This window comes from Sinocyclocheilus grahami, unplaced genomic scaffold (genome assembly GCF_001515645.1).
Source record: "Sinocyclocheilus grahami isolate Dianchi unplaced genomic scaffold, SAMN03320097.WGS_v1.1 scaffold553.1, whole genome shotgun sequence".
NCBI lineage: Eukaryota > Metazoa > Chordata > Actinopteri > Cypriniformes > Cyprinidae > Sinocyclocheilus > Sinocyclocheilus grahami.
Window position 1 is genome coordinate 577,622 of NW_015505732.1, and position 23,552 is coordinate 601,173.

At 34.8% G+C, this 23,552-nt stretch overlaps 3 protein-coding genes across 10 annotated transcripts in view; 1 reads left to right on the forward strand and 2 right to left on the reverse strand.

The window, feature by feature from the left end:
* Positions 1-4,860: 4,860 nt before the first annotated feature.
* Positions 4,861-23,352, reverse strand: LOC107556036 (GTPase IMAP family member 5-like). Of its 5 annotated transcripts, none has more exons than XM_016239016.1 (4): positions 23,345-23,352; positions 11,388-11,468; positions 9,702-9,785; positions 4,861-5,792 (listed from the first exon to the last, which is right to left on the reverse strand). In XM_016239016.1, exons 2-4 carry the CDS (start codon positions 11,443-11,445, stop codon positions 5,170-5,172), a joined length of 765 nt encoding a protein of 254 aa, XP_016094502.1. In that variant the 5' UTR covers positions 11,446-11,468; positions 23,345-23,352; the 3' UTR covers positions 4,861-5,169. The 5 variants fall into 5 exon arrangements, with proteins under 5 accessions (XP_016094502.1, XP_016094503.1, XP_016094501.1 ...); XM_016239017.1 differs by lacking the exon at positions 23,345-23,352 and adding an exon at positions 13,222-13,256 and having other exon boundaries at positions 9,702-9,782; positions 11,388-11,480; XM_016239015.1 differs by lacking the exon at positions 23,345-23,352 and adding an exon at positions 13,222-13,256 and having other exon boundaries at positions 11,388-11,480.
* LOC107556035 (GTPase IMAP family member 7-like) lies at positions 14,091-15,519 on the forward strand. Its single transcript, XM_016239014.1, has one exon. It carries the CDS (start codon positions 14,312-14,314, stop codon positions 15,281-15,283), a length of 972 nt encoding a protein of 323 aa, XP_016094500.1. The 5' UTR covers positions 14,091-14,311; the 3' UTR covers positions 15,284-15,519.
* LOC107556034 (FSD1-like protein) overlaps positions 20,272-23,552 on the reverse strand; it is a 28,668-nt gene continuing 25,387 nt past the window's right edge. For 2 of the 4 annotated variants that reach the window (XM_016239011.1, XM_016239010.1), the window contains exons 12-14: positions 22,676-22,927; positions 21,574-21,662; positions 20,272-21,180 (exon numbers count right to left, since the gene is read on the reverse strand). In XM_016239011.1, the coding sequence (XP_016094497.1) occupies positions 20,995-21,180; positions 21,574-21,662; positions 22,676-22,927 (527 nt within the window). In that variant the 3' untranslated portion in view covers positions 20,272-20,994. The remainder of the gene's footprint in view (positions 21,181-21,573; positions 21,663-22,675; positions 22,928-23,552) is intronic. The other 2 variants (XM_016239013.1, XM_016239012.1) reach the window with 2 other exon arrangements.

The window sequence follows — 23,552 nt, forward strand, 5'->3', positions numbered from 1 at the left end:
CATGAGTCAAATCGAGTCACAGTTTATTATCCTGAGTCTGGTCAAGTCACAGCTGATATTCATGAGTCTAGTCAGGTCACAGCTGATCATCCGGAGTCCCGTCAAGTCCCGTCACGTCACAGCTGATCATCTGGAGTCCTGTCACAGCTGATCATCCGGAGTCCCGTCACGTCACAGCTGTGTTTTGCCCGCCATATACCTGTTTGCCAGTGTTTTGACCCTGCCTGTTTACCACGTCTCTTAAATAAAGCCTGCAGATGGATCCACATGTCTCACGTCTTGTCAGCCCCGTTACAAACAGTGTTTAAGAGAAGAAAAATAAACAAATAACCACATCGTAAAAACTAAATAAAAAAAAAACATATATAAACAACTAAACAATAGTTCAAATTGTCTTCCTTTTTCCTAATTTGCATTAGAGACTTTTTCAAAGCTTCCATTTCTAAACAAAATAGATTACACTTTGGTATGCATTTCGCAAATTTCTGTTTATGAATATAATATTTACCTTGCACAATGTAAAAGTTAACGACATACTCAATCATTTTACTTTTGTGTGAATAAGTACAACTAACATCTTTTAAAGATAACACATAATTAACATTTCTTCGCAGAAATAGAAAGCCACTAACATCAGACCAAAATCTAAGAGACAAATCACAATTATAAAACAAATGACACAAGTCTTCCTCGTGTGTGTTACAAAAACTGCAAGTATTGTCAATGTCCATGAATTTAGAAAGAGCTACTTTACACGGGTGCATTTTGTGAAGTATTTTGAAACGCAAAATTCAAAATACAAAATTTGTAAGGATTTGACCAGGTCGTTTTCCAATTAATATCAGACATTTTTGCATTCCAAAAGAAATTTCCACTAGGGGAGATTTTATGATTTGATTGCAAAATGTGTCAAATATTTTTATTATTACAAGAGGAAGAAAATATCTCAATAACATTCAAAGCTCCAGTAACCTTGTTAGTATAAGTCATTAGGTTTTGCTTGTAAAGAATGGAGCTCACTATCCTGTATTGGGGAGAGAAAATCAATTTTATCCAACAATTCTGTTTCCATGTGGTCTCTATACTTTTTTATTTCCTTACTTCGTTTAATAACCAAATGTCTGGATTTAAATTGAAATATCTCCCATTTAGAGACAAAATCTGTCATCTCTGAATTAAATATATCGGTGGCTAAAGCTTCAATATGTTTTATGAAAATTCTGTCTTCTAAAAGAGAGTTATTAAATTTCCAGTAGCCACGGAGGCTGTTAGAAGTCTGAACAGTCAGCAAAGACATATCAATTAAGAGATAGGATAGTAAAAGGAACATAATGATGGGAAATGTTTTGAACATGTTGTAATAGATTGGATGAAATGAGGAATAAATCAGTTCTTGATTTTAAAGACTTTGATACATTACTCCATGTATATTTGTATGCATTGCTATGTAACGCCATGAATCAACTAAAGATAAGTCTTTACATAAGGATTCAATGGTATTACAACTTTGTGAGTAGGGATGCATTTTCTGTGGAAATCTTTCCATAAAAACATCAGGAACTTCGTTAAAGTAACCAGCAATGATTAACTTGGCATTCGGGGTTGTTTTCAGCATGTTACATAGTATGACAGAAATATTAGCAAAAAAGGAAATAAATATAGCATTTTCTGATTTAACAGTTAGTATAACCTATCTACCATCAGGGGAAGACTTGGAATGAACAATATCTCTTTTAAACTTATGAATCAGAACAAGTGTCACAGTGTCTGGTTGTGGTGCCCTGGACTGGCCACTTGAGGGCACTCTCCCGTTTTTATGTTATATGTGTTGAACTCCATTTCCCATAGTTCCTTGCTTGTCATTCTGTCTGATCATGAGCACCATCATTTTCACCTGTTAGTCATTTACTCATTATTCCATCTATATATATATACCATGCTCACTCTGTCTGTCACTGCTGCTATATTGTATTTGTCTTCCCATGTCTGATCTTTATGTTATCTGGAGTTCACAGTGTTATTCTGTTCCTTGTGTTTTTGGATTACCTTTTGCCACGTTTTTGTTCCGTTTTGATTATTTGTTAGTTTGAATAAACTGCACCTGGATCTTACCTTGTCTCTCCTGGCGTTCCATGACAGAATATAGCAGCCAATACAAGATCCAGCAGTTTGTTGTTGTTTTTTTTCTTTTTTGAACCATGGACCTTCGGATTGTCCCTCCTGCCACAAGGAAGGAGCGAATGAAGTCGAAGTCAGTGGGCAGAACCAGGACAGTCAGAACCTTTCCGCAGGGATTTTCCCACCACCCCATCCTTCAGACTCCCACTAAGCGGCGGAGGGTGAGAAGGAATACAGGAAAGCCCACTCCAGTCGGGGCGCTCACAGAGCCCGCTCCAGTCCGGGAGCTAACGGGGACCGTTGCGGAGAATACGGCTTGTCCTGTTGCAGCTGTTGAGGCTGTTACTAAACTCCCTCTGCTCTTGTTTTCAGTTTCTCCTGAGTTGCTGAGAGGGTTTTCTGTCCCACCAATGTTGCCTGACAGGATTCCGGTTCCGCTCTGGTTGCCCGCCTGGGTTCTGGTTTGGCTGGAGCCTCACTGGCTCATTCCTCCAGCTCCATCCTGGCTATCTGCTGGGGTTCCTGTATGGTTGGGGCCCTGCTGGTTCGTCCTGCCGGCCCCGCCTTGGCTTTCCACCCTGCCGGTTCCACTCTTAGACCCTGGTCTACCTCTGTTCCCTGACCCCCTTCCTTGGCATGGTCCTGGTCCACCTCAGTTCCACCTCCCTCCTGAACTTATGTTTTCTGGTGGAGCGTCTGGTATCCGCTCCGTAGAGAGGGGGGGGGAATGTCACAGTGTCTGGTTGTGGTGCCCTGGACTGGCCACTTGAGGGCACTCTCCCGTTTTTGTGAACTCCATTTCCCATAGTCCCTTGCTTGTCATTCTGTCTGATCATGAGCACCTGTTTATCAGTTCCGATCATTTTCACCTGTTAGTCATTTACGCATTATTCCATCTATATATACCATGCGAACTGTCTGTCACTGCTGATATTGTATTTGTCTTCCCATGTCTGATCTTGATGTTATCTGGAGTTCACCGTGTTCGGTTCCTTGTGTTTTTGGATTACCTTTTGCCACGTTTTGATTATTTGTTACTTTGAATAAACTGCATCTGGATCTTACCTTGTTTCTCCTGGCATTCCGTGACGAACACCAGCTGAATTATTTGACCCATGACTAAAATAAATCCTATCACCCATTGAGCTTTCCAGAATTGTCCGCATCAGAAGAATGCATCTAGTTAAAAAAAAAAAGTCTCCGCATCATGTCAACAAAATAGGAAAATGGCTTCTCTTTTAGTGTTGTCTCTTAAGCCCTGCACATTTAAAGAAATAATTCAGATTAAACTCAAATTTGTCCATAAAGGACATGTAAATTTAAAAAAGAACAATTACAGGAAAAAAGCAAGGAAAACCGTGATCCCAAAGTACACTAAACGCTTAACTTGGAACTGCTGTTTTGTACAAGGAAAATTAGAATAATCATTGGAATGTGGTCAAAAGCCCTTAAAATAACGGCAACATTTCAAACTAGGCAGACGTGCAGAAAAGATTCTCTTATTGTTAACAGCAAAGGGACCGCTGAAACCGGCCTTCTTCCCTTTTTTTCGAGCCGCCTGGACAAGTGGCCAGAGTTTATTCCGACTTTCAATGTCCGCTTTGGAGATAAATTCTTTGTGGAGACCATTCTCTCCGAGGTAGAACTCTTGGCTTCCATTCATATGATATTGTGGTGTCTCTGTAACGCCCTCACCACCTGATGAGGGGAGATTGTGAATAAAACACAGGACACTGCTGCTTCACCATCAGAGTCTCTGTATTTTCTGAGCCATTAAAAGCCTTGCAACACATTTGATCAAGTTTTTCAATTCAACATAGCTGAAACATGAGTGACATGAGAGCATTGCAGCTACAGGAAATACATTTTTAACAGGTTTTTCCTTTATATTGTTCTTTCAAACATACAAATTGTACAGGTATTCCAATACTTAATACACCCTTTTTACCCATTTAATATATTTTAGTATTTCTTTTAGATTTCAGAGAACTCATAACAGTAACATTTTAGAACAATAATCATCTTCTATATGCATTTTATGTAAAACTTAATGAACTGGCTATACCTTTCTAGATCTTCCACTGTGAGCTTAAGAGAAGCATTTTTCTGTTGAATGCGTTGTATCGACTATTCGGCCTTACCGATCTTTTCACCATGAGAGGCAACATCTGACAGGAGTCGATTAATAGTGTCAGACAAAGAGTTCACCGCAGCCGTTGTGACCTCAATGGAGCTCTCAATGTGAGTAGTCTTTTGAATAACCGAATCTTGCTTGGAATTCAGGGACTGGATGGCGTTGAAAATCTCAGCTAGTGATACATCATTACTGTCTTTTTTCTTTTTCCCAGGGGGACTTTTGCTGGGAGTAAAGGATCGTTAAAATCCCTTTCATAATCATGTGTGACAAGTGAGGCGTCTACACATTCGGATTCGTCCATGTTTTGGCCGAATGATTCGCTTGACAAGCGCCTGTCCAAGTTCAGAATCAGAATCAGAATCAGAATCAGAATGAGCTTTATTGCCAGGTATGTTTACACATACGAGGAATTTGTTTTCGTGACAGAAGCTTCCACAGTGTAACAGAATGACAGTCACAGAACAAAAAACACAGATAATAAAAAATAGAACAAGTAAATAAGGAATAAAAATATATAAACTGACAGTTGTATGTGCAGGTGTATTACAATAGACAGTTTTTGTATGTACAGGTACTGAATATTATGTGCAAATTTGAGGTGTAGACTGAGTATGAGTGTTAGATAAATAAGTGTATGAGTGAATAAATAGTGTGTGTTCCACAGTTATTAACACGTTTCTTACCCATTAACTATCTGAAGGTGGATTCCAACTCTTATTAACATCAGCAATCAACGAGACACCATCTTGGCTCCCCCTTTATATGTGAAATTCTGGAGGGGACGTTGGATGGCATCACGTGGTGACGTAAAGACGTGTGCCATTAATCGATCTGTGTACTATGACATGTAAAACGAGAACATGAAAGGAATATTCTAAAAGCAACTCTCTATCTGAAAAGTGTAAGACATCTTTCTACTGACTTTTTCTGTTCTGTTCCTTTCGTTGCTCTGTCATTATGTCAATCTTCTGCAGTAGATCATTCACCTGCTCTCTGTTACTCTGATCTTTATTGTTGAAGACGTGATATCTGCCTCCACACTGATCTACTAGATCTCTTAATCTACTGTTCTCCTCAATGAGCTCCTCTACAGACTCTCCTTCCAAATGATCTCCACGAGTGAAGAGAATGATGGTGCATTTTAACACCTCCTGACCAAACACCATCTCAATCTTCTGAAGAAACTGCTTCTCCTGATCAGTGAATCTGTCATCTACTCTGAGCACAATGAGAAAAACGTGTGGTCTAGGACTGAAAAAATGCATACTTCTCGCTATTGCTTTCTTTAACTGCCCAGGATCCATCTGTGAATCGAAGAATCCAGGAGTATCAACTACAGACACTGATCTGCCTGAAACAGTGGCATGAGCGACTGAACATTCACAGGTTACTGAATCCATACTCCTCTCAGATCTGAACCCTTCCCGTCCCAGTATTGTGTTTCCAGCTGCACTCTTCCCAACACCAGTTTGACCCAGAAGAACAATCCGTCTGGAGGAGAAACTGGGGAGCCTCCATCTGGTCAGCCTCATTCCATCTATAATAAAAGTATTATTATTATTGTTAGTAGTACATTTTTTATATTCGCCTTGGTATTATTTTCACAAGTAAGGTGCAAATATATAACTCTCAGTGCAAAACTCCAATATGATCACATTTATACACTTTCAAAATCACAAAACAAGATCATTGTATGGAGTGAGAATATTTGGTTTAATCACTAAACTGTATTATCTCCTTTCTGAATTTTCAACAATTGGTTCATTCAATAGCAACGCAAATCATATAAGAGAATCACATAATAAGAGTTTTGGAAATTTACCTTACTTGTGAAAGTACAAGTAAACACACTCACACACACACACACACACATATATATATATATATATATATATATATATATATATATATATATATATATATATATATATATATATATATATATATATATATATATATATATATATATATATATATATATATATATATATATATATATATATATATATATATATATATATATATATATATATATATATATATATATATATATATATATATATATATATATATATATATATATATATATATATATATATATATATATATATATATATATATATATATATATATATATATATATATATATATATATATATATATATATATATATATATATATATATATATATATATATATATATATATATATATATATATATATATATATATATATATATATATATATATATATATATATATATATATATATATATATATATATATATATATATATATATATATATATATATATATATATATATATATATATATATATATATATATATATATATATATATATATATATATATATATATATATATATATATATATATATATATATATATATATATATATATATATATATATATATATATATATATATATATATATATATATATATATATATATATATATATATATATATATATATATATATATATATATATATATATATATATATATATATATATATATATATATATATATATATATATATATATATATATATATATATATATATATATATATATATATATATATATATATATATATATATATATATATATATATATATATATATATATATATATATATATATATATATATATATATATATATATATATATATATATATATATATATATATATATATATATATATATATATATATATATATATATATATATATATATATATATATATATATATATATATATATATATATATATATATATATATATATATATATATATATATATATATATATATATATATATATATATATATATATATATATATATATATATATATATATATATATATATATATATATATATATATATATATATATATATATATATATATATATATATATATATATATATATATATATATATATATATATATATATATATATATATATATATATATATATATATATATATATATATATATATATATATATATATATATATATATATATATATATATATATATATATATATATATATATATATATATATATATATATATATATATATATATATATATATATATATATATATATATATATATATATATATATATATATATATATATATATATATATATATATATATATATATATATATATATATATATATATATATATATATATATATATATATATATATATATATATATATATATATATATATATATATATATATATATATATATATATATATATATATATATATATATATATATATATATATATATATATATATATATATATATATATATATTTATTTATTTATATATATATATGTATAATATTATTATTATTACTATTATTAAATGTTCAGGCTTTTTATATATATATATATATATTGGCAGAAAACCACAGGGAGAAGCTTGTTTTTTATTTGTTGACAACAGATTTATAAATGACTGTCATTGCAAGTTTGAAAAGATAGGTGGCACATGTTCACAAATGCACATTAAAGCAACTAAAAATCAGAACAGATGCAGATGAATCCAGCCAATTGTGAAACAGCTGTCTTGTTGTTTTGCCTGTAATCAGGGATGGGCAGTATTTCTGATAAATGTATTTAAAATACGTATTTGAAATACAAAATACTATTTTGCATTTTGTATTTAAATACCTTTGAAAAAAAATCGAATGTATTTTGTATTTAAATACATTTAAGCTTAGTATTTTTGTATTTTCAAAATACATAAAATACTTTTTTGCCAGTCAACCTCTATATTACGTAGTTGATTTCCTGTGTCAACTAGTTCAGACATGCCACTGTCATGTGAGCTGCAGCTGTGCAAGTCCATCTAGATTTGGGTAAGGTGAATTTTCATGATTCCTGTAAGGAAATAAGGAATAATGCTGCCTTTGTGTGCAGAAATTTCCTACTTCCCACTTCTGAAGTTGTGATTACGAGCTTGTCGCATTGAAGTGCTTTGCTGTCAGAAAGAATCATGGAGGACTCTAGGTTTCTTGGGGAAATTTTATTAAAGTCAAAATATTTTGAAGAAATTTAATTTTGAGTAAAATGTCCCATTCGTTGACAACCATATAAACATTCATTGCACTATTTACATGGTCAGCTTGACAATTCTGATTTTATGTCAAATGCATGCTATTTTGCTGTGTATAAAAGATAGAAAATGCTTGAAATAGTTATTGCAGTTATATATGCACTACATCAAAATGAGGTGATAAACCATACCTGTCACAGCAGCAACTGTTTTCCCCATGTTTAAAGCTTATGGCCAGTGCAACTCAAAAATGTTGGATATGAAATCTATTTCCTAGCAAGGGAAAAATAACTATCACTAGCACTGGACATTAGAGTTAGCCAGTCAGACTTGATCGTTTTTTAGTTTTATTTTGGTTAAATTTTGGTTTTATCAACTAGCTAGTCAGTTGTATTTATTAAACTTTAAGAATACACGTCCACCTCTGTTTATCAATTTGCACTGTCTACCAATAGCTGCTCGCATAAAATTCAAGACATTAATGTTTGCCTACAAAACCACCACTTGCTCTGCACCCCTTTACCTAAATTCATTACTTCAGACTTGTATGCCCTCTAGAATCTTGCATTCTGCAAGTGAACGTTACTTTATTGTGCCATCCCAAAGAGGCACAAAATCACTTTCACTGACTTTAACTTAAATGTTCCCTCCTGGAGGAATGACCTGCCCAACTCAATCCGAGCAGCTGAGTCTTCATCTTCAAGAATCTGCTAAAAACACATCTCTTCCATCTTTATTTGACCCTCTAACTCTAGCACTCTCTATTCTAATTATATTCTTAAAAAAAAAAAACATGCCCCCTTTAGACTTGCACTCTATTTATTTACTAACAGCTTGTTTTCTTTTTATTTATTATACAATTAACAAAAGCAAAAAAAAAATGCCTCTAACACTAGCTTGCTCTATTCTTTTCCTATTCTATCTTTTTATTTTTATTTTCGTTTTATTTTTATTTATTAGATGATTTAAAAAAAAAATTGCTACGTCTACTGCATTAAGCTAACTGAGACTTGTTATAGCACTTGTATATCATTGCTCTTTTGTTGACTTTGATTGCTTCCATTGTCCTCATTTGTAAGTTGCTTCGGATAAAAGAAAATAATTTCTGCCCAAAAAAGTTTCAATCTTTTGTTTTCTTAAAATACAGAAGTTAACAGTTTAGTCAGAATTGAATAGTGTGATGTGACACCAATTTACAATGTTAAGATTATCTTTATTTGGCTTATGTAAAAGAGTGACAAGACCTTGTTTCAAAGCCCTCAAATGCCTGAACTAGCAAGCACAGCCACACTATAAACATCATAAAGCAATTAAATGTGAAATATGAAATAAATAAATAAGTTTATTCTCACCAATTTCATGTCCACTATTTTTCAGGTATCCCCTGTGTCTTAATTCTGCTGCAGACATTTCTTCTTTTCTCCTGTGCAGTGCTGCTGTTCATTTTAAGCAGAAGAAACAAATACTTAGAAACCCAGCACCGATGAAATACAGGAACTAAGAAAGCAGGAACGAATGAATGAGAAAGTTCTTAACAAAAGTTTAGAACTAAACCAAATCAGACTAGTGGGGTTCTTCATGTTCTGTGTTCACGGTCCAGGTAGGTTATGTTACATATTTTGTTTTCAATATTTTAAAAAATGTTTTATGTTATGAAATGTTCTATCTACACACACAAAGGGTTGGAACCGTCTCGGTGAACTGTCCTTATAGCATTTTTCACATCTTCATATGTGAAAAGGATGCAGGTGTTGACAATCTTGATAGAGAGATTTGTTGTTGCGAGAGACCACAAAAATGATAATTCACATTTGTTGGCTAAATTCAAAGATATTTACTTTAGGTGTTTTTATGAGTTATTATTCCTGTTAAAACTGTGATGCAGTTCATATGTAAAACCAGATAATGTAATGAGAAAACATTGATGATAGATAGATGATCCGCAGGTTTCGCACTTATGATGTGGGAAATTCCAGCAATCATTTATTCACCACAGCTTGTGGGCTGAATGAACAAAAAAATCCATACAGATTGTGAGATCAAATAGCTACTTGGTGAGTAACTCTTTCCGGGAGGCGTAATTTTACAAGCAACGAGAGTGATTCAGATTGAAAAATGAGCACATGGGTTCACATCTCCAAATCGTGTCTGCTCGCTGCGATACAGGACCTGGGACAGAATTGTCACTTTCACAGTCGGGCCAGTGCTGCAGGCAGAATTTCAGTGTGGATGAGAAACTTGGAAAACTTGGCGTTTGACGCGGTCGATCATAACATACTTCTAGAGAGACTGGAAAACTGGGTTGGGCTTTCTGGGATGCTAATCAAATGGTTCAGGTCATACTTAGAAGGTAGAGGTTATTATGTGAGTATAGGAGAGCATAAGTCTAAGTGGACGTCCATGACATGCGGAGTCCCACAAGGCTCAATTCTTGCACCGCTCTGGTTTAGCCTGTATATGCTCCCACTAAGTCAAATAATGAGAAAGAACCAAATTGCCTATCACAGCTATAATGATGATACCCAGATTTACCTAGCCTTATCTCCAAATGACTACAGCCCCATTGACTCCCTCTGCCAATGCATTGATGAAATTAACAGTTGGATGTGCCAGAACTTTCTTCAGTTAAACAAGGAAAAAACTGAAGTCATTGCATTTGGAAACAAAGATGAAGTTCTCAAGGTGAATGCATACCTTGACTCTAGGGGTCAAACAACTAAAAATCAAGTCAGGAATCTTGGTATGATTCTGGAGACAGACCTTAGTTTCAGTAGTCATGTCAAAGCTGTAACTAAATCAGCGTACTATCATCTCAAAAATATTGCAAGAATTAGATGTTTTGTTTCCAGTCAAGACTTGAAGAAACATACAGATAACTTCAACATTTTTAAGGGGGAAATTTACAATGTTAAGATTATCTTTATTTGGCTTATGTAAAAGAGTGACAAGACCTTGTTTCAAAGCCCTCAAATGCCTGAACTAGCAAGCACAGCCTCACTATAAACATCAGAAATAAAATTAAATGTGAAATATCTCACCAATTTCATGTCCACTATTTTTCAGGTATCCCCTGTGTCTTAATTCTGCTGCAGACATTTCTTCTTTTCTCCTGTGCAGTGCTGCTGTTCATTTTAAGCAGAAGAAACAAATACTTAGAAACCCAGCACCGATGAAATACAGGAACTAAGAAAACGGGAACAAATGAATGAGAAAGTTCTTAACAAAAGTTTAGAGATAAACCAAATCAGACTGGTGGGGTTCTTCATGTTCTGTGTTCACGGTCCAGGTAGGTTATGTTACATATTTTGTTTTCAATATTTTGAATGTTTTATGTTATGAAATGTTCTATCTACACACACAAAGGGTTGGAACCGTCTCGGTGAACTGTCCTTATAGCATTTTTCACATCTTCATATGTTATTATTCCTGTTAAAACTGTGATGCAGTTACAAGGTGATCACAGATAGAATAAAAATAAATGTTGTCATCACTCCTCCTTGGCTAACTTTAACCAAAAATGTCCACCCTGTCACCAAGCCTTCCATGACAGAGTGGACATGGTGGGTAGGCTGAGTACAGTAGAGACACTTTCTGCTTTTTTCATCACCATACAAAAACTAGATGCTGAAATGAAGTGATTTTTCACATGATATTTATTTTGCTTGTGTACTAAATTATCATAAATTGATAATAGCCATAAGTAGTTTATATTTTCCACAATTAGCTCATAAACATAAGGTGCATTTTTGTCTCAATTGTACCCATATGCATGTTGTACAGTTGAAACAGTACCATGGTACAGTTGAGACACCCATTCTTAATGCTCTAAAGCTGGCTAACCATTTATTGCAAATGTAATAAATGACAAAATTAAGTTTTAAAAATGACAGTTTAAAAATAAATTAGTTTATTTGCTTTATTTAATTTAGAATCAGTTCAACAAAATAGGAACAAATATTTAACACTAGAAAAGATATGGCAAACAGTACAAATGTAAACATAAAAATAACAATACACACCTGTATATTCTATAACCCTACCCCTAAACCTGCACATCACTCGAAACTTTCTGCATTTACATTTTCAATCATTCTGTGTGATTTATAAGCTTGTTTTATCATGGGGACCTAAAAAAATTCCCATAAGGTTAGAATTTACTGGTATTACTATACTTACCAGTACACAAACACACAGCCTCTGAATATGCATTTTATTTTCTATGATTGAACTGTTACTGTATATATACCTGCCTAAAGGGTGTATCAACTGTACCCACTTTACCACCTAGTATATTTCTTAAAAATGCTATGTAATCCTTTAAACATTCATGTTAGAAAATATGTCCATTAATAATAGACAGTTGAAATATCACAAATATATATTTTTAACAGAATTTGCGTAGCATATGTGTAAATGTGACTTTTATCCTATTATCATAACACTGTACAACTAAACAGCATGTGAAGCAATAGGACACCAATCCGGGTACAGTTGATACACTGTGTCTCAACCGTACCCCACTGACATGCTCGCACGTTTCTCCAGATTATGAAAAGAACTTGCATGGCAAAATGTCAATGTCATATATATATATATATGTGTATGTATATGTGTATATATATATGTATATATATATATATATATATACATACACAAAATAAATAAATAAATATATATATAAACATTATAACATTATATTTTATATGTATAAGAACTGACCAAAACCTATTAACAATAAAGATGAGATAAAGATGAAATGTAACTATCACTGTCTTAACAAGTAGGCTAGTCCTGATAATTAAAATATATTGAGAAACAGAATAATTAAAAACAAACTAATAAAGTATTCTGAAACAAAAAAAAGAGACAAACCTGATTATTGATGTCTCTCTCTCTCTCTCTCTCTCTCTCAGCCAGCTTTGCTTTACTCTCCTCCTCCATCTTAGTGCTTCATCTCTCTGATCCCAGACTCCCACACATTCAGATCATGTCCTGTGGAGAACTCCCTTCTCCAAGAGGGATTTAATGTAACTGCTTGACATAGTTATTTTTGATTTATCTCTTTTCTCTCTCTCTCTCTCTCTCTCTCTCTCTCTCTCTCTCTCTCTATGTACCTGGGTTTTTGTCAGTCTGTCAAGCTTCTATCTGCTGTTCTTCTACACAGATCTGTTTTTCTTGAAATCATGTGACACAGCATCAAGGGCCTCCTGCTTGAAGTGAAAACAATAAGTGAAAGGGGATTTTTTTTTTGCAGTCACGCACTTGGTCTGATTTAGGCTACTGATAGTTGCTGTAAACTTTAAATTCATAACAGGTTCTTCTGGAGATTTTATGATCTTGATGACTCTGGATTATTATAGCCTAAATAAAGCAGTGGGTGAACACAGTATGTAAAGAGGGAATCATGTCCAGCTGTCCATATAAAGTGTTTCCACAAAACTTAAAATGTACAGCACATTCATATCTTTCTGAAAACTGTGAAATCCTAAAGGTGTAAATAAAACAATAAAAAATCTGAAAACGTGCCTTGTGTAAAATTGTCTCATTATTAAAAGCAGCTCTGAAATACACAGCACAGACACAATAACAGCTCCTCTGTGTTAAACTCATGTTTGTGGAATTGTTTAATCTTCCTTTGATCAGATCATTTGAGATTTAGGGACTGTTTACACGACACCGTTTTCGTTTTTTCATACGTTTTGGACATCACACACACACACACACACACACACACGCAAACACACACACACTATCTTAGTGAGAATATTACATAGACTCCCATTGATTTTATATTAGGGCAATGGTACTTTCTATCCCCTAACACTAACCCTACACACTAGATTTAAATAAAATCATCTTTTGGCCAATTTATAAGGCTTTTAAAAAGTGAGGTAAAATTTTCCCCTCTTTAATGTAACATCCAAGTAACCAACGGTAAATATATTTCTGGTGCTTTTCAGAGATGGAGGATACCGCTCAAGATATCAATCTTCTGCTGATTGGTAAAACTGGTTCAGGAGTGAGCGCATCTGGAAACACTATACTGGGAAAAGATGAGTTTCAATCCAAAAAAAGCTCAAGCTCCATCACTAACAGATGCCAAAAACACTCGGTCGAAGTGTCGATGAGAAGAATTACAGTAGTCGACACCCCAACTTTCTCAAATTCCCGAAACATTGATCTGAGTGTGGAGTTCAAGAATGGATTGAAGAAGTGCCCTCCAGGAATCCACGCGATCCTTCTGGTTCTCCCTTCACACAAAACACAAGCTGCTGATGTCCTGTCCTCATTCAAGCAGATGTTTGGTCAAAATGCCTTGAAACACACATTAGTCCTCTTCACACATGGAGACGAGACTCAAAATGAGTCACTTGATCGACTAATAAGACAAAACACAGAGCTGTCCAAACTAATAGAGGAGTGTGGAGGGAGAGTTCACCTGCTGAACAACAAAGATCTGAACAACAGAGATCAGGTCACAGGCCTCCTGATGAAGATCGACCAGATGGTGTCTGAAAATCAGAACAGCTGCTACACTTTACAAATGTTTGAGACCCAATCATTTAAAATATTTCTGCCGGGATTTATAAAGACTGAAATTCTGTATACAGTCTTTTTTATCATGTGCTTCTTTGCCATTTTGTGTTGTGTTGAAGGTTATGAACAGCTTTTGTACAGATTTAAATCAGCATTGATAGTTGGAGTAGTTGATTTTGTGTTGGCATGCATATGGATAACTCTGAGCTGGTTTATTGGGCGATGTACATACAAACATCAGAACAAACTGCTGGCTATCACATGTGGTGTTGTTGGAGGGATCACTGGAGGGATCATTAAAGGGTTTCATGGTCAAGAAGCTATTTGGGCTATATTCTTGAGAGGGATACAGTCTTATGTCAGTCTTATGGTACGCCACATGACCTCTCACACTTGAACCAGTTATCTGTGGGTCATTCTAAACCCCAGGTGAACATCTTGCTTCATGTTTCACACTGCTCATAATTAACACGGGGTTAACAATTACTGTCACTGATTAGATGAACACAACACACTAAATGTTTACATAAAGGCTCCAGCATTGTGCTTCCTTGCATTACATTGATGACAATATCAAGTCTTTATTGAATGGACTATAAAGATAAAAATAAAACCATCTCTTCTTCACTCCTACCATGTTTTCTGTCACCATTTAATTATTTTCCTTCAAACACAAAAAAAATTGTTTGTGCAACACACTTTGTTTCCATAAATGCTCAAAGTGTGTGAATATGAGGCATGTGAACGGCTCTTGGTTGCTAAACCTCTCGCCCAGGGGTGTCCAAACTCAAGCTACTCTGAAACTAAGCTACAAGCTACTCATAAGTTTAAATAGTTAAGCTACATTAAAGCTACCCTTCTCAAAAAGTAGCTAGCTACACTACAAGTTACTACCAAAAAGTAGCTTACTAGAACAAAGCTACTTAGATTTTTCTTTTTAGACGTTTATAACTGAATAATTGAGGGACGTTTAAAGGATTTGGGGTTTAAAACAACACAATGTAATAAAATTATGATTTCAAAGAGTGTAGTTTTATTTTGTAATCTATCCAAAGATACACGCAATACTCAGATACAGCCTAGATCTCAAGTTATTTTTTGTTGGGTTTTTTTTGTTTGTCAAAGTGAAAAACTGCAATAAATTGCAAATCGAGTTAAATGATGCAATTATGTGTCCACACAAATATTGGAATGATAATTAAGTTACGTGAATGTGAAAATCAAATCAAAAATGCCTGTTAAATTCACAGCACATGCAGTGATGGAGCTCACAGCGTTCACTCTGAAACAGTTGTCATGAGCTGCTTGTGTGAATAAGGTGCGCTTCGCTCTGAAACTAAGCTAGGCTATATTAAATCACAGCCTTTGCCAAGTGATAAAGGCTGCATCTTTCATAGGACACCGACTTCGAAGGCCACATCTTCGAAGGATGCGAAGGTCGGACTGAGCCTTGTTAAATGGGACAGTCTAGCCTTCGGAGGATCGTTCTTGTTGCCTAGCAACTGTGACGGGTGCGTAATCTTAAAGATTCCTAAATGCATCTACTTCTGGAAGGCCAAATAAAGTGCTTTTGCTTTCGCCTAGAAACACACAGCGTCTCCCTGACATGCTGCTTCAACACTAACTGCGGTTACTGAAACCACGCCTTCTTTCTTTGCGTGCACATTTGGGCGCATTATGCTAATATTTCCACATAGTGATGTAGATATGTGGGGGCGTGTTAGAACGAGCCGTTTTAGGGGGACCTGGCAGAGTCTTATCTTTGATAAAGAATATCTCATTGGTTTTGAGTCTTTGCAACTTCAGGGATCTTATCTATGCACAATCAGCTTGTAACACTCCAAAGAGAAAGGAAAAATTTAAATCGCATCATATGACCCCTTTAAAAGCTATTTATTCAGCTGTCTGAAAACAAAACTGGGTTGACAAACTGTCTAAATATGTTCCCCATGGTCAATTTGTGTACATAATAAAGAGTATTAACTTTATATAATCACATCTTATTAGGATATGTCAACATTTCAACTGCTTTCATTTATTTAATTTTTTTTACATTTATATCATTCGATAATCGAGTAGGCTAAAACCCAATACTTACATTTAAAAGTGTAATACAGCAAATTCAATCAAAATGATCCTGTCGTCACCAGTGCGCAATGACTTCTGGGATAGGGAAGACCTCAAAGGATGCATGGTTTGTATCCTTCTTTTCACTGGAAATGAAGGCTGCATTTGAGGAGTCTTCGAATTAGGACAGCCTTTTGTTGCGCTGCTGTGACGGCAATCAGCCTTCGAAGGCGACCTCCGAAGACTGTAGCCTTCGAATTGGGACGCAGCTAATATCTCGATTTTGTTTTCTGTTTGATTGAAAGATGTAAAAGCAATGGCCCAAAACACAATGTGACCTTTTTGATACATTAGGAAACTGTGGCAGGACAGACTGGAAACACTCATTCATCATTGCAATTAAAACGGAAACGGACATTTGATATAGAGTGGAGTGAAACAGGATAGTTAATCAGTTTAAAATGAATATTACTCACCTGTGTCATTAAACTAGTAAGACGGCTGTATCGAACTTGAAATGTCCTTTATGTAATTAATTATGAAAATAGATGGTGTTAATACACTATTTTAGTTTGTGATCTAGTAAGATGCTGTGCTGTTTCTGTGCACTGCAGATTCGTCATAATGCAAAACAGAATGTAGATTTTGGTCAAGTTACACCGCTACTTGCTGGAAAAGTAGCTAGTTACTGAAAAATGTAGTTAAGGTAGTAGCTTCACTATTTGTAGCTAGCTACTGCCCAACACTGAGGGCCAGTGTCCTGCAGAGTTTAGCTCCAACTTGCCTCAACACACCTGACTTGAAGTTTCTAGTGTGCCTGGTAAGAGCTTGGATAGCTGGTTCAGGTGTGTTTAATTGGGGTTGGCGCTAAACTCTGCAGGACAGTGGCCCTCCAGGACCGAGTTTAATTCTAGCTGTAAAACAATCTTTAGAAAATGATCAAACCGAGTTCGAGCACAGTCTGAAAAGCCCTTTTTATTCTGATCTGGCACATGGATGTGTGTCAAAAAATATATTTTTAAAAAGCATCACAGTTTACAAGCAAATAATAATACGCAAATAATTATAAGCATAATACAGAGTTTTCGTGTTTTTTTTTAAAGCATATGTCAAGCTCACGTCCGTCCTTTGAATGCTAGAAGGTCACCAGATATATGGCTGAAAAGGAAAAAAGTTACGTCAGAAACTAATGATGAACACAAGGAGAAGTGAAGAGAAGAATTGCTCACGGTGGACACGGTCTGACAAAATGATATAATAATTTAGTCCTAATTTAAGAAGGCCTAAACCTGATATGGCTTTATTTGAAGCCACTTTTATAATCTAAATGTGGCCTAATGAATTCTTATAAAATAATTTCTCATATTTAATTTATATGTTACATTTTATATTCACTGCTTAAATCATGTAACTAAGCCCATACTGCAAATCTGAAAAAAAATGCATTACAAATATTTCTGGAAGTAAAAAGAAGCCTATGTGTCATAAGTTGTGTGTTTTCTTTTCTTTTGGTGATAAGTTTCAAATTGTGTGGAGTATTTCATTAAGTATTCTTTTTGCTGCGTATTTCAGTTTGCTGTTCAGTTGGGGTTTGCAACAAATGACATTTAATGGAAAAACATCTTGACACTTGTTTACGCATGTGGGTTTTTTTCTTTCTTTTTTGCAGCTCTTGTGGTTTTCACCTAACCTTCTGGAACAAAAGCACCGGAAGCATGCACAGAGCATTGCATAGGGGTGCAGACGCAGCAAAATGAGTCACAAACAGAATGTGTATGCTACACTTTATCCATTTCTACCTACTAAAGACTTCTTGTTTGCATACAGGATGGAGCAGGCTAATTATCAATTCATGTAAAAAATACAAAACTGATGAGATACTCTAAAGCTGAAGCCAGTTTACAGTTTTGTGTGTTGTGTTATTGAGGCAACAGAACACAAAGACAATATGCAAGTGTGATACCCGAGCAGTCACAAGAAGGATCAATAGCGAAGTTGGGGTCCAAGGGGTTATTTATTTAAAGCAGATGTGCAAGATGTGCCAATTAGGTTTAAGAGCTTAAAACAAAGATTGTAATAAAAACGGTCTAAAACTAGAACGGCAAGTACTAAAAACAGTAGCAACTCCCTTCTATATGACTGAGCTACACAGCACTACCGGGAGATGATTCCAAAGTCTCTCCATCACATAAATAAATATTGACAGAATAAGGGTTAGAGGTTAAAAAGACTGAACACTGTCAGTAATTCAGATTTATTTATTTTTATTCTTAGTACACATATCTCGGTTTGCTCGGGTCACTGCTCAGTAAAAAAACTGGATGTAAAAATGTAGAAAAGCAAAACATATTAGGTGCTAGACTCACGTAGGAGGGGGCGTTCTCGCAACGTTTGAGACGTTAACAGAACGACTTTACATAATGGTCCTCTGTTGGTCATATAATAAAGTTCCCGGTATGACTTTAGGGGGAAGTTCCATATTGGTTATTCTAAGGTCACATAACAAAGTGACAAAGAGGATATTTGTGACGTTAACAGAACGTTCCCACATGGTCCTATGATGGTCATTTAATAATAGGGTTGCCACCTTCTTTTATACAGAAAAATAAGGGACCCCTGCCGCAGTGGGGGCCACACCCCTCGGGGCCACAATGACAACGGCCCGATGGAGTACTATTATGTTGTGTGTTTTGAAATGGGACATAGCGCTGTCTTATGCACCGTGCATAATCTATGCTATCCCTATGCATGCTTCTAGAGACTGACTGTCGTAAAACTCAGAAGGAGAGTCAATGGCGTCAAGGCTATATAATGTGATTGGTCTATGTGGCACACGTGATCCATCAGCTCTTTAATGAGAGAGCCGTGGAAGTTGGCATCTCCTTTACACAATAAGAGGCGAGCTCTGGCGCTGCTCTTTAGGGATAAATACATCTTCTTGAGGTTATTTAGCGATTCTCAATCAACTTGTAAATCGTCACCTACTGGACTCCTCTTGATTTATTTTGTTTATCCATTTTTCCTTTCAATTACTTGTCTTTACTATCATACCCAACTCATCCCTAGTGGAAAAAAAATCCCTAATACTATAATCTGACTCTAGATCCACCAAGGATCAGATAAGATTCACTACTGTCCTTTTTATAGCATTAAAAAAATCTATTTGTTTTCAAAAGTTTACATCCCTGAAAGCGTCGATTACGAACTACAACTCGCACATTCATAGTTCATTTGTAACAGTAAAAGGGGCCATATGTTTATAAATGAATTTGCCTGAGATCCACTTTATTGCTGTTTCGGGATTACAACTCCAGACGGCGCGAGATGCAGAAAAAATCAACACCGAGTCAAACTTTGGTGAGCTTTAATATTTGGATTTAAGCTCATTAAGCAGTGTTACATAGAAACAGACCGAGGTTTGATTATTAGTTTCTGCACAAATATTTCTCAAACCTATTCAAAAAAAGACCTAAATGACTTAAAAATCAACATAACTCAGGATAACACATTTATACAACAAAAATGTACAGTCCACATTCAAAATTATCCAGATATAATAACAGTATATGACCACTAGGGGACATTAAAAGCAGCTTTTCTCATTTTTACACTTGTGCAAAATTCAAATTCAACAACTGAAGGATGATCTCCGGAGTTCAGATATCAATAAGAGGACAGTTAATGTAAAAAAAACTAAAGAAAACACCATAGAAAGGAGTTAACACTAATCTAGAGAAGGACAAACAACTCAAAAAAAGCTTGTCATAATTCAACCTAAAATCAGTAAAGAGAGTGCCCTGAACTATTCCCTGATAAAGCGACTAGCTTTCCTGATGCAAGCGTCTCCTGATGAAAGCAAGTGTCTGTCAAAGACAACGAGGCCTCTCTTCAGAGGAGCGTGAAGGGAAACGTCTCTCCAAATTCTGCCAGGCAAAGCTGCGGAGAAGAGCTCTTTGTCCTGGAAGCCTACATACATGCCTCGGCCATCGGAAAGGTGTTCGGTTTTCAAAACGGTTAACGGATAAGTTTTAGGAAATCGGGTCACGGCATTAGGGAACTGTCTACTGAAGGCAGTTTATCGTAGAGGCAAATATCACAGGCTACTGCGGGATCCTGCTGAGATATACTGCTGTTCGATCCTCCCAGCCCATTTTCTGTCTTCTGGAGGCTTCTCACTGCACTGGGTATCTGCAGGCCTGTAGACAGAGTCAGACCGCCACACCACACCTGAAACACAAACACACTCAGTCAGTCCTGTAGCAGAGCCTTTAGGTGTGGATTACTGTGATGTTTATATCAGCTGTTTGGACTCTCATTCTGATGGCACCCATTCACTGCAGAGCATCCATTGCTGAGATACTGATGCAATGCTACATTTCTCCAAATCTGATGAAGAAACAAACTCTTGGATGGCCTAAAAGTGAGCACATTTGCTTTAAGGTGAAGTGTGTTACTGTGATAATACTTCAGCACTATTACAAGCTTATACTATTATCAGCATTGTTGTTATTTTTTTCTGTTGCCTAATTCTACACAGAGAATGGAAATGCTTGGGCATGGTTTGCATCAGAATAACCTCTATTTGCATGTGTATATAAAACGTTTGTACTCCAAACTCACCATGAAAGCTGGCACAACAGGTTGGGTGAACTTCACTTTAAAAGTATGGAGCAGTTGTTTGTTTTCAGCATTATAGAAAGAAAGTTGGCCTGGGGAAAAAACAAAAAACACAAAGGCATTAATAAATAGCAGCAGTCTTATTTCCATGCAGCAGTTATTCAGGCGATGCAGGATCGAAACCAGATCACAAGCAAAGCATGAATGGAAATGTGTACGTATCTGATTGCACGTGAGAGAAACTATAATGTTCTCTATAGACCATGGAGCATTATATGAACATACTACACTTAAACTACCCATAATAACACCGAAGACATGGATGTTAGAAACGAGGAATCAGGTGTGAGCTACTGAATCAATTTAATCTTGACTTTCTTTTCATAATAAACTATTACTTCCCCTGATATCTGACAAAAGAGTGAATACACACAGTGTTTGAGACATTAACAGTGTTTGATATGTTTGCAAACATATCAAATAATAGATTTCTTGAAAATAATCTAAAAAAAGATTTTTCAGTTTTATTTAGAGGCTCAAACTGAACAAAAATGTGCAAATCAGATGAAATTCTGATTAATGAGATCTTTATAACAGTGTATCAGACTACTTACATAAAATATAACTATCAATTGTCACTATATCATCTCTGGAAGATGATATTTAAATGCTTAGTTTTATAATCAAAGCTCTGTAGTTTCAAAACATGTAATTTAATTCAATACAATGATGATTGAGAGATGAACACATGAACCTTCCTCAAAAGCCTGATATTTGATACTCCCTTTTAAAAAAAAAAAGTAAAAGTAAATGTACATATAATATAAAAAAAACATTCCTAAAAAGCCTGATATGCTTCCAGTAAGTGTCCATCTTGAAATATTACTAACAATATGAAAGTTTTTCTTATGTTTAATTTCTAAAAATCTGTAGTAATTTCACAGCGGACAAACAAGTGAACCACGAGCTGAAGGTGGACATTTTTACAATTATACGTGTATTATGTAGTAGATTGTCTGCAAAAGGTTTTTCAGCAAAGTTTCGATCAAGTTGATCATATAGAGGCCTATATCAAATATGAAATGTTAAATATTTTGTACATTACCCCGATCAAAGTCACAGTAGACCCCTATGCTGTCCGGTGCGGCAACGTCCAGATTCTTGGCCTTGTTGTTGTGTTTGGCTGCAAACGAGTTCTGCAGCCAGTTGTTGACGTGGATACACCAGGAGGTGTTGGTCTTCCCCAACTGCTCAAATTTCCCAAGGTTTCTGTAGGCCAAACCAACGCTGTAGGACTTACAGTCTTTCTGAGGCTTCACTTCCCAGTAATGCTGGCCAGACTCCATACTGGTGTCACCTAAACATGCACACAAACAAACAAGCTTAATTAAAACAGGCTGCAAACGATTCCATTATTCCAGCAACCATGTTTGTGTGGATGTGTAGTAAGTGTTGTTTAGAAGTCAACTCGAGTCACATTTATCTAGTGCTTCATACAATCCAGATTGCTTCAATGCAGCTGACCTGACTCAATTTTGATTCAGTGTTAATTCAATATAGTTCAATAACAGTGTCAATGTTCATCAATAATGAAACCAATTCGATTCAGCCTGTAAAGAAAGCAGCTCTACAGAAGACAAGAGTGTCAATATTTGTGTTTTGTTCACATCTTCAAATCGATGATATTACTGAATATTAATTGTCTTTTAACCCTCTGGTGCTCCTTATTTGGGAGTCACACTTGTGGTCTTCACGGTCAAAAGTGACTGGACACCTACAATTTCATGTTAAAATAGAGTCACTGCCTTTAAAATTCAATTTTTTGAAGCCAAATTAGTGCCATCTGGTGGGAGTATAATATGAAAAACAAATGCAATTCTATGGTTTAGCCACTAGACTCCTATATAGCTCTATATAAAAGCCTATTAATTCTCTAATTGTTTTTAGACAAATACTTATTTTTATTAAGTTGTGGGTTTGGA

What these genes read in the sequence shown, in the direction of transcription:
- LOC107556036 (XM_016239016.1), bottom strand. Translation starts at nt 11,445, where the DNA reads ATGTCTGCAGCAGAATTAAGACACAGGGGATACCTGAAAAATAGTGGA. An exon ending in AAATAGTGGACATGAAATTG is followed by an intron (nt 9,786 to 11,387) that starts GTGAGATATTTC and finishes TAAAATGAACAG; the next exon opens with CAGCACTGCACAGGAGAAAA. An exon ending in AAATAGTGGACATGAAATTG is followed by an intron (nt 5,793 to 9,701) that starts GTGAGAATAAAC and finishes CTTTTATTATAG; the next exon opens with ATGGAATGAGGCTGACCAGA.
- LOC107556035 (XM_016239014.1), top strand. Translation starts at nt 14,312, where the DNA reads ATGGAGGATACCGCTCAAGATATCAATCTTCTGCTGATTGGTAAAACT.